Raw genomic sequence first — 11,821 nt, 5'->3', positions numbered from 1 at the left:
TGGCTTCCATTGGATTTTTTTTTTTCCATTAACAACATTCTTCAAAGTATCGTCGTCTGTGTTCAGCAGATGAAAGAAAGTCATACAGGTTACGAAAGAGCTGAATGAGCTATCCTGTAAAGTGCCTCTACTATGGGTTATGAAAGGTTCATATTTTGGTTTTGGGAGTCTCCAACAACAGGTTGACATGCATTCAAAAAATATTTTAAAAATGCATTTATTTTGACCTCATTCGTTTAATTTTTGCAATACCCTCTGGTGATTGGTCGATTTCATTTAAAGCAGTGTTTGGAAGCTTTTAACGCTCCAAAAGCAACACCTAGTGGTGAAGAATGAATTTGCATTTTCATTCAGAAACCAAGATCAACAAGTGGGTGGGAAATATGCTAATGTTTCACTGTCAGAGTGAAATGGCTTAGGACTCGTTTTAAATGATTCAGAGTCTGCTTTTTTTTGAGAGACAGTAACATTATACATGGTGCACTTTGCAGGTTGCTCTCATTCACTTAAGAGATGCGTCACACACTGCATGAAAGCTTGTTTTCAAAATAGGGCACTTTCATGCAACAGGCAGGTTCTGGAAGTAAAACGTCTCTGTGATTAGTTTTAAATGCTAACTAAAATGATCAAAGACATCCTGGAAACTGTGGGGTTGTTATTCAATCGTATATGCTTTTCTTAAAGCCACCAGTCCACCTTATTTCGACTTTTTTTTGATAAATGTGTTTAACAGTTGAGATTCCGATTCTGCAAAGAAATCTTCAATCAGCAAATTGTATCAAAACTCCCTAAAATCTGCATATTGGAAGCATTTGTGAAGGATGGTGTGACACTGAAGACTTAAATGAATTTAAATGAAGACTACTTTAAAATCCCAAGAGGAGTAATTCATTGGAAAAAGACCTCCAGAACCAAAACAGTTGAACAAAATGGTACTCCTGCAATATCTACGGTATTCTGGTTTCTAGATAGGACTCGTTTACCTCAATGCATCAATTTCAAACATTTCATCATTCACCAGGTACACCCAAGAGCCATAATGACCCCCAAGAGCCTTTACTTTCTGAGAAGCAGATTATGGTTTACCTGTACAGATCCCTGACAGACAGGAACCCCTGTTCGCTGCCGATGACCACATGTTCTCCTGAAACACACATGTCTGTCACCTGCTCCTTCAGAGGAGCGCTGCACAGGTGCTTTCCGTTCACAGAGTACAGGTGCAGGGCGTTCTTATCCTGAAAACACACACACACAAAGTGGATCGGGTTACGCAGGCACAGAAATGCGTGTGGAGAAGGGGAACCGAACGGTGCGTCTGATACCTTCAGTGTGGTTTTGCCCTCTATACAGGTGTGCACCACTAGATGTCCCTCCCAGGACACAGCCAGGTGCATGATGGACATGGGCAGAGAGCTCTCACAGGGCGGCCGCAGAGAGCACATGTACTGACCCCTCCGAACGGTGTGAATGATCACCGTCCCATCCTGTGACACACACAAGCCGCTATTTACATTTTTGCATCACCTTTTACTCCCGAAATCCACCCAAAAAGTGATTCAGCCGCATTCAACCTCTTTGTGCTATGTTATGAATCTTTTTGTATTTGAAATAAGGTACGGTACAGAGTCAAGCTGCTGAATACAGAGTAGTAGACCGTGTTTTTGAGTGATTTGGAGAGAGGCGAGTCTCACCCGTGATCCAGAGACAGCCATGTCCAGCTCTGTACTGATAGACACGCTCATAACTTCATCTGTGTGTCCGTACAGCACCTGCACTGGCTTGTGGGACAGACCCACCGGAGCACCGCCCTACAAAAACAGAACAAGTTTAAACTCATTATATTAAGGAAGGAACCTTCTACAGAAAATCATTTAAAGACGACTGATCACATGGAACAAACTTACCTGCTGTAGCACCTGCCATACCATACAGGTGGTGTCTCTAGAGCCGGAGATCAGGTGAATCCCAAAGTGATCTGTGGCCAGGCACGTTACAATGTCTGCCGGGACAGATAAACACACACACACACACACACACACACAAAATATCCAAAGTGAGCAGATTTCTTTCCTGTAATTCAAGGTTAAACTTAGAACATACAGTACAATCTGGATGTGACTACTCAAGAGAAAGAAAGAAGGGAAAAAACAGGAAGGTCAGGAGAAGCAGTTTCCATTACCCATGTGGCGGATGTGCTGCCCCACTGTTTTGCCCTTTACGAGTGACGTCACTCTCAGGCTGTTGTCCCAGTGGCCTCCAGTGAAGAGCAACTTCCCGTCATGAGACACAACAAACAGGTGAGCCGTGACTTCGACCCCTGGAGAGAATGGCCCTGCTAGAAACCTCTGAGTCCTACAGAGAGAGAGAGAGAGAGAGAGAGAGAGAGAGAGAGAGAGAGAGAGAGAGAGAGAGAGACAGAGAGAAAGAGAGACAGAGAGAAAGAGAGGCCGAGAGAAAGAGAGAGAGAGAGAGAGAGAGAGAGAGAGAGAGAGCTTGTTAAAGAGCAGGGCAGCTACAGAACAAACAGGACATGAGGACGTTAAGCATCAGAGAGACTCACTTTACACCGGCTACAGTGGGGTCTTTGATGAAGGTAAAATAGTTGGATATGTTCTTGTCGTAGGGCAGCCAGCCGTGAGTTCCCATCAAGAAGTTCTGGCTCAGAGTTACCTTGACGCAAAAACATTATTTATGAGTATATCACAAATTTAATAAACAGCCAGAACTTCAAAAGGACTGACTTGTGTATTTGTAATGCATTCATTTATCATTTAGGAAATATACAGCCTTGCTATTACTGTAAATATAAACTGTTAGAGCGATCATTAAAATAATGAAATTCTTTTATTTAAAATTTAGATAAATATATATTTTTATATATATACTTCATTACACTGTGCACTTAATAACTGTGTACATTAAGACTAGTAATATAAAAAAAAAAATGAAAGAAAAAGCAGCCAATGTTAGTGTAATCAGAACCTACTTTATACATGGCAGCTTATAAAAAAAAATTAATTTAATTAAAATGTATTTAATTATGTCAAAGTAGTCAACGTTTGAAGTGGACCAAAAAGGTTCAAAGTTGGTATAAGACAAGAACACATTTTTATTTATGTGTTATTTTTTATAATTTTATTACATTTTACTGTACACTGATTGTGCACAATAAAGGACCATGTACATTAATGAAAATTTGTATAAATAAAATAGGGCCTATTCCGATGTTCTGTGCTTTTTAACCCGTCTGTAAGAAGCAGCTAATCAATCCCAGACTTACCAGAGTATCTGGACTCCCCTGTGAGATAAACGAATGCGATTGGTTCTTAGGGACAACAGCTTTAACCAGCGGCACATTATCACTGATGCCCTAAAACGCAGAGATCAAACTCCGTCAGTCCACTTCCGTCACTCCTCAGAACAACATCTACACAAACACGTAAAGCGCCGCTACTTCAGTCACCTCAATGAAGAAGGATTTGAGCTCAGTGAGGTGCTCGAATATGTTGAGAGGACAGGAGTCCAGACGAGTTCTCCTCTTCTCCAGCTCCTCCAGAGAGAGACGCATGGGATGGGGCTCCTAAACGCACATTAACACGCATCATCTTATCAAACAACAAATACAACACTGTCTGCTTGCGTGAAGAAGCATTAGAGTGCCGTACCTTCAGTAACTGGCATGGTGTCTGTCCAAAGTTACTGATCATGCCTTCTAGAGCCTTCCTCTCTTTCTCATCAGTGATGGCGTCCAGATCAACAGCCCCTAAAACAACCACAGGCTGTTTGGTATCGCCGAATTTAACCGTGCATAAAAACTAGTTGAAGTTAATGTGTCAGCCAGTCATTATCTCATTATCTCAAGCAATCCCCAAAAGGGTGATGAAGGCTCACCCTAATACAAAAAAAGAGAATTATCAATAGAAATTGCTCTATTTTTGTATAATAACCGGCCTTGAAACCATTATCCTATTTTAACACGGCTACTTACCAAATAAATACATAATAGACACAAAATACTGATATTTGCTAAAATTGTCTTTAAGAACAAAGGGAGAGCACTAAAATATAGCACAGCTTAAGTGAACTGTTAATTTAATTGAACAATTAATTAGTACACTAAAACAATTGTAGTTTACAAAAAAAACAACGGGAAGTTTACGGGAATTTATACCACAATTTTTAACTAAAACTGTCTTTTTTATTTCAGATTTATTTTTAGCAACTTATTTTTAGTGCTGCCGAAGCAACATTTTTAATTATTATCTCTTTTTTTAATTTTAATTTTTCTTTTACATTTTTTTTATATTTATTTAGCTTACATAATTTGTACTACAAAGTAATAGTTTTATTTAACAATAACAAAACAGGTTTACACTAATATTTACAGAACCTCAGTACATACAGCTTCAGTATCATTAACTATAAATTTTCATGTGTAAACATATTTATCAACATACTGTTAATTTTTTTGTAGTGCACAGTAACTGGTATAAGTATTCAGAAGGTGCTTTATTACAGCGGCTAGACCAATGCAACTATTTAAAAAAAAAAATTAAATAAGACCAATTTCTCCCAATTAAATAAGACAATTTTAAATATTTAAGCAGTATTAAGTAAAAGTCTGCCTAATTAAGTCACTGCACATACCTTCATATGTGCAGTAGTAGAAGACATTAAGGGCCTCCACTGCAGCCGGGCCCCTTTGTTTATAGCCGAAGATCAGATCGATCCATTCATGCAGGTGGGCCGACACATAGTCCGATTCCTGAACACAGACAAATATCAAGTGCGTCAACCAAATGTTCACACGACACGCTTCCAAACCTGTTTTTCTCTTAGGATAGACCTGAGGCCGTCAGTCATCGTGAGATTAATCCGCCAGGAGGAGACTGGGAAAGACTCTTGTGTTGTTCTAGTTTTGTAACCTTTCACGAAGCCATTTCTCACTCCTTCAGGCTTTAATAGGACAGAAGCGGCAAAGGAATTGAGAAGAGGAACAGAAACGGATACTAAGAGCGGGCCGTATTCAATTACACATCGCTCCCCGGAGGCTCTCTATTGAGGTTAGTGGGGAAGAGCTGCGATGAGGTCATCAGAAATGGGCTCACCAGGGCTTTGCGGTGCTTGTAGATGAAATCCTCGGGGGATTTGGCCCATTTAGGCAGGATGACATCATTTACCCTCTCTTTAGAGATCTGCAAGCGACCCAGGTCAAATCCTACAACAGTGAGAAAGAGAATGAGATGATACAACACAAAGGAGTCTGAGTGGAGGGGAATGTTACGCTTTGTTGCTTAAAATGGTTTTTTTTTGCAATGACTCACATTAGATTTTTCGAAAGAGGGACTAAGCTATTTATTTTTAATTTAAGTTTTGTGAACACTGCCCATTTAAGCTCATGAATGCGCCTGCAAAGTTGACGCAGAGGTGTTTTAGAAAACCTTCACGACGGGGACATATTGACTCATTGGTTTCTACGCAATCTGCCAAAAATCAACAACTTTAAAAAATAGCAAAGAATCAGGGGTGGAAAAACGTGTAGCTTGTCAAACACTGAACTATAAAATACATGAAAAGGTGCTTAATTTTAAAAGCCTACCTAAAAGACGACTCGTGTTCCGACTTACCGAAGGAAAACTGTGATCTACTCACCGTTCTGGTTCTCCAAGAACTCTGGGAAGTAAAAGAATTCTGGGATGAGCTCTTTGACGTCGTTGGGATTGTCCATGAGGGTTTGCCAGGTAGCAGGAATGGAGTGAAACTGACGGTCGGCACAGTCAAACCTGCCACACAGTCAGACCAACTTTCATCATATAATGAAAACAGGATTAATTAGGAATCAGTCAACAGCCAATCATAATACAGGCCATTTATTTCCTAAAGGTACGGTACGTTAGCAAGAGGAAGGCAGAAACAAATACAACACGAGGGCTTTATATTATTTTCCCTTTAGTAACCTTTTCTTTTTTAAAAGCAATTGTGAGTTGGTTGATAAACACGTTCACAAAAGAAAGTGAGGAAAGTGAGCGAAAGGCACAAACACATACTGTCAGACAAGCATTACCTGCCGCTCTGCAGCTGGATGTGCAGGGAAGTGAAGGGTTCGACTCTAATGAGGTAATGCATGACTCCGGCGGCGTTCGAGTAGTGCGTGCCGTAGTGGAAGCGGTCTATGGTGCCCGTGGGGTCTTCAAAACTCTCGTATCTGCAGAATGAGCATCATTTAGGGTCTGCCTCTTTCACACATCAGCTACATTCACCGGCGACACAAAATCAATCCAAATCTTCAAAACATTTGAACTGCTTTACCGATCTCCTAAGAGAACACCGCGTAAGTGACAGAAACTAAATTAATTCAAAATGGGTTATTGGTAACTACAATAAAATACAGATATATGTGTCAAAATAAAACGAAGCAACGAAGTACTAAAATTATTAAAAAAATGAAAGCTAAAAGCTACTAAAAATCACAAAAGAACATACAATAATTTTTTTTTTATTTAAAAAAATAACCTAAAAGCTAATCCAAAATATCAGTAATAAAAATTAGAATAGTATGTAAAAAACTTTAAAATAATACTTTGTCTCTAAACGACCCACACAAATGCATTTCAATGTATTTGTACACAAGTACACAAATAATGGTCAAAATAATGTATTTTAATTTGAAGTTATTAAAACTTCTCAGTGATTACCAAAGTTTAATTATTAGGTACAAAACTCTTCGTGGTCATTACAATGCATTCTGGGATTGTGTTATGTGTGAAGGATAAATGCTACCGTATTTAGCTAATAGAAGGAGTTTTATATTATTACTACTATTTTTTTAAATCCTTCAGGGTTGGACCATGAAGACTAAAATGCTGCCTAGGTGTTGTTATAGTTAACTAAAACTTACTATCCTAGCTGTTACTTTTTCTGACCTGGAATAAAATTAAAAGACTGAAAGAACGAGACAGAGAGAGAAACACACTTCTCTCGGACAGCTTTAGCGTTCCTCTCGTTCAGCACGGCCACAGGTTTGGAAAGATCTCTGAACACTCGCGGATCGGACAGATCCAGCTCCTCTGATGTATAATCCGACAGGATCCAGGGGAACTGAAATCAGCAGAGAAAGCGTGTAAGATGATTCAGGAAAGTGCTGATGGGTGGCCGCGTTCAAACAGAATCACTCACCACAGGATACTGAGCAAGATCGTTGTACGTCCGTCCTGCTATAGTGTTTAACTGCATCAGGTAGTCAAAGTTTGAGATCTCTCTGTTCACCCATTTCTGATGACAAGCAGAAGGAAAAGTCAGCTCTAAGCTTCAGTGGTGTGCTGTGTGAAAGGGAGATGCTTCGTGTGTAGTGACCTGTGTGAGTCCAGAGGCTTTGAGCAGCTCCTGCGGCGAGTGAGTGGCATGAAGAGAGAGAGAACGCAGCAGCAGCATCCGGCTGTATACCTTATTACGCACCTGTCAATCAAATACAAACAACCAATCAAGACAGAAGGTCTCATCCACTAATCATGTGTCAAATCTAGGGTTATTACGGTTGACTAAAAGCATAAGCAACGATTTTTGCCCTTTGAAAAAATGTAAAATAAATAAAACTAATAAAAAACCTTTTATTTTATTTTATGTAGTTGCCGAAGCAACTAATTTAGTGCTAATTTAGTTTATTTTGATGAATTAAAACTAATATGAAATAAAAAATCAACTATTAAAAAACAGCAAAAACTTCTGATTAATCAATAATCTTTCAGACAAAAATATATTCTTATATTATAAATTTACAAAAAGCAGGAATGACAAACCATATGTAAAACCTGAATACATACAGTACTTTTATACATATGATTTTCACTGATTTACATAGATGTTCATTCCTCATTTAGCATATAAATGATGCAAATATATATATATGATCCTTTGCTATACATTTATGAATTTAGCAGACCTTTTTATCCATAATGACTTACAAAAGAAAAGCAATTTGTCAAGAAACGTAAGCATTTATAGTAAATTAAGTGGAAGTTGTCCTACGTGCATAAGTAGACTCAATGAATAATTATGAATGAATGTTTACAAAAACATAAATATAGGCTCATAAAGCAGTTTTAAGAGTTTGCATGTGGCATGAGAAAGAAGATAAGAAGAATGCTGTAAGAATGCTGACCTCCTTCTTGAAGTTCAGGAAGTAGTTGGTCTGGTCTATGAGAAAGATCTCCAGAGCCGAGCGCCGGAGGTTGTACCTGCGCAGGTGAATCTCTCGGATCTGAGACAGAGGCCATTTAAAGTCCTGACCTACGCCTGAAAACGCAGAACATCTGTATCATCTCTGTCCTCAAACATACGACCTACACACCGCTGGATGCATCCATCTGCCCTCACCTTCCTCTTTCTCTGCGCTGCTGTCGTAAAAATAGATGTGTTGTGTGGTGAGCTCCAGACGCCCTGGATAAACATCAACCACCGTGACCAGCTCACAGTCCTCTGAGATCACCAGCTTCTCCTTCTGACCCGCCTCTTCAGAATCAGCCCTTAGAGAACAACACGGAGCGTGTTTACATGAGCAACCTTTTCTTCTTTAAGAAAATAATACTTTCACTCAGCGAAGATGCATTAAATTGATCAAAAGTGGCAGTAAAGAGATTTATCATTTTATAAAAAAAAAAATTATTTTGAATAAATGCTGTTCTTTTGAACTTTCTATTAATCAAAAAATATTAAGAAGCGCAACATCGAACACTGACAATAATCAGTAATGTGACTTGAACATCAAATCAGCATATTGCAGTTTCTGAAGGATGTTGCAGTGGATACTGAAGATAAATTACATTTTAAACTATATTAACACAGAAAGCGGTTACTTTAAATTGTAATAACATTTCACAATACGTCTTTAATGTAGTTTTGAGTCTTGTTGAGCATAAGAGACTTTCAAAATTTTAGTAAAAAAAAAAAAAAATCCCGCTCAAGTGAAATTGATAAAGTAAAAAACGCCTTGACATGTCAAAAATGTCAAACTAACCAATATAAACAGCCATAAAGGCATTTATATGCACATAAAAAAGCAGGCGTAAATCATGTACATATCTTTTAACTGAAACCTAATCTTTAATGGAGTTTACACATTCAGTTGTTGAGTAAAAGTGTGTTTGTGTATTAAGCGCCAGTGATTGGCTACTAAATTGTCACTCACTGATTGGCTGATGCAGGATCCTCCTCCAGGAGCTCCAGGACGTCATCCTCCAGATCGCTGACCTTCACCTGCTTCACCGCCTCCAACAACAGCGACTCAGCGTTTACCTGCTGGTGCTGCACACCTGAAGTAACACACGCAGAACCATTCATTTCCTGAAATGCCCACCACAAGATCCATAAAAGTCGCCCTAACGTGTATACAAGCGTGTATCTCTTACCTAGGTTGTCTCTCAAGGCACTGGCTTCTCTGTGAGGGTCAAAGTTGTAATTCCGCACCAGTTTGAGTCGCATACGGGAGTAGTTCTCAGCGCTAGAGAGCTTCCAGTGTACGTCCTTCTGCTGCCTGCCAAACAGACCACATTATTTAGAACAATTTCTCCTTCTGAAGTGACAAAAACACTTTTGATTACATTATATCTGATTTACAGCAGTTACGCCAGCACAAACAGTGACCTTCACAGACGGAAACACCACTCACTTTTCCACCCAGGGTCCTCTCTCACAGAAGAGTCCTCTGCGTGCTGCCCTCCACTGCCTGAGGATGGCGCTGTTCTGCGTGTGGATCTGTTTCAGCATGCTGTTGTACCTCAGGTTCTCCTGACGCCCTCGACGACTGAAGGGTTCCACGAACTGCTCCTGAGGATTTTGAAGGGAAATGAAAACTTTGGGATTACATTTAAGAGAAACTCTGCTGTTTTGAAGTTCTGAAAATGAGTTTCGGTCACTGATTCGCCACTTTTGTTAAGTTTAATGCATCCTTGTTGAATAACAGTATTATTTCTTTTAAAAAACCCTGGTGGTGGTGTATGCGCGTGTAGACGTTTCTGCACCTGAAAGCGTATCTTGCTCTCTCCTCTCTCTCGGTCCCTGCGGTGCAGATTGAGCATGAACGCCTCGTAACAGTCCTTCCAGTAGAGAGCCATGTTCTCATGACCCTGACTGAAGGTCTCGATCTCATATTGCTTCATGTATGGAATAATCTGATAAAACAGATACGCAAAATTCTGATTTACAAACTAAAGAGTGCAACAAAGAGCAGAAACCTACTCAGTATCAATAGTTATACCTATCAGAAATAGAAAATACATGACACTTCATTCATCTTACTGTAAAATCACAAATGTCCCCATTTAGTGTATTAATCCAGGTCTTACATATTTATCCAGGTAGACCCTCCACTCCGGAGAGCTGCAGTACAGCTGGAAGTCCTCAAAGAAAGACGGACTTCCGTTGGTGTCGGGGAGGGAAGGGAGGTGCAGCTCCATGTATAGGAGTTTGTGGACTTTGGACAGCAGGGTACGGAGGAGAGGCACTAAAAACGAGTAGGTCTCTTCCGTCCGCTCCTCGCTCACAGAGCGCCTGAGGATTCCCTCCACGCGGCCCAGGAGATAACAGGCCTCGTCCTGAGAGTCCACCGTCTTCGTCTGCAAGATGCCATTCAGTTTGGCTGTAGCCATGGCGCACACCTGGCAGAACGACGGATTGATGAGCGCGTTTCTGATTATTACTTCAAAAGTTGGTTTTAAAAAGAATTCTCACCAAGACTGTCTTTATTTGATACAAAAAAAAAAAAAAAAAAAAAACTTCGTTTATAGCGAAACCGTAACACTGTAATGCTTTCCAATTAGAGAATTTTTTAAGATGCAATTTATTTCTGTGCGGCAAAGCTGAATTTTAGCGTTACATGATCCTTCAAAAATAATTGAAATATGCAAATTTGCTAATCAAGAAACATTTACAGTTAATAAAGAGTTGAAAACAGTTATTACTTCGTTTCTCCACAAAATTTTTTGATGATCCGAAACTGCACGAGAACAGCATTTATTTGAAATTGAAAACAGTAAATAACTGCACTGTCACTTTCGATTAATTTCATGCATCCTTGCTAAAACCGGACCAAACTGTACTGTATATCAATACCTAATCTGTATGTAAGTGGCAAGGGTCAAAACTATAACATTTTCTTTCATGCCAAAAACCATTATGGTATAAAGCAAAGATCATGTTTTATGAAGATATTTTGTAAATTCCCTACCACAAATATATAAAAACTTCATTTCTGATTAGTAATATACAGAGACCTTCACTATGCTAGAACTTCACTTAGATAACTTTAAAGGCAATCAGACTCCAGATTCAAGAAATTTAAGCTATATGACCGGTTTTGTGGTCACATACGACCTTATATGACCTCTCACCTGTGGGTCTTCCTGCGCCATGAACCCGAGCAGCAGCCGTAGTCCCACCTGAGACAGCTGGAGCCACTGCGTGCCGGAGGCGTACCACACCATCAGCCCGTCCATCAGGGTCACCGTCTCCTCCAGGACCTTCTCAGTCCACAGAGCGGGATTCACCAGCCCCTCAGCCTGCAGGAAGTCCTGCACCATGTGCAGAAGACGCACCGCGTTCTCCGTGTGCTGCGGCAGCGTGGCCGTCGTCGCCTCTCGGTTATCCGTTACAGCCAACTCCAACATCCTCTCCATCAGACTGTGGAGAAAGACGTTAAAAATGCATGCAACAACTAGATGTTCAGATTGTTCTCAGTGCAAACAATTAAAAATTTTCAGGAAAAAATTGGTCAAAACAGCCTTGGAAGGCTGAATCGTTGACCATTCTGAGTTTTTTTTTTCACATC

General features: G+C 39.9%; 1 protein-coding gene across 5 annotated transcripts in view; it reads right to left on the bottom strand.

Annotated features, from left to right (window-relative positions):
* The window catches only part of nbeal1 (neurobeachin-like 1), a 46,727-nt gene that overhangs the window by 4,474 nt on the left and 30,432 nt on the right, over positions 1–11,821 (bottom strand). For 4 of the 5 annotated variants that reach the window (XM_043241318.1, XM_043241317.1, XM_043241319.1 and 1 more), the window contains 24 exons: positions 11,385–11,673; positions 10,341–10,652; positions 10,017–10,166; positions 9,665–9,822; positions 9,405–9,529; positions 9,185–9,308; positions 8,374–8,522; positions 8,159–8,292; positions 7,354–7,455; positions 7,177–7,272; positions 6,974–7,098; positions 6,065–6,205; positions 5,653–5,783; positions 5,109–5,218; positions 4,648–4,765; positions 3,666–3,763; positions 3,464–3,580; positions 3,281–3,370; positions 2,561–2,670; positions 2,180–2,352; positions 1,905–1,999; positions 1,692–1,808; positions 1,323–1,484; positions 1,087–1,235 (listed from right to left, as the gene is read on the bottom strand). In XM_043241318.1, coding sequence (XP_043097253.1) covers positions 1,087–1,235; positions 1,323–1,484; positions 1,692–1,808; positions 1,905–1,999; positions 2,180–2,352; positions 2,561–2,670; positions 3,281–3,370; positions 3,464–3,580; positions 3,666–3,763; positions 4,648–4,765; positions 5,109–5,218; positions 5,653–5,783; positions 6,065–6,205; positions 6,974–7,098; positions 7,177–7,272; positions 7,354–7,455; positions 8,159–8,292; positions 8,374–8,522; positions 9,185–9,308; positions 9,405–9,529; positions 9,665–9,822; positions 10,017–10,166; positions 10,341–10,652; positions 11,385–11,673 — 3,375 coding nt within the window. The other variant, XM_043241320.1, reaches the window with a different exon arrangement.

This window comes from Puntigrus tetrazona, chromosome 6, assembly GCF_018831695.1.
Source record: "Puntigrus tetrazona isolate hp1 chromosome 6, ASM1883169v1, whole genome shotgun sequence".
Taxonomy (NCBI): Eukaryota; Metazoa; Chordata; class Actinopteri; order Cypriniformes; family Cyprinidae; genus Puntigrus; species Puntigrus tetrazona.
Note: the sequence above shows the minus strand (reverse complement) of the source record. Positions and strands in the feature narration are given on the sequence as shown.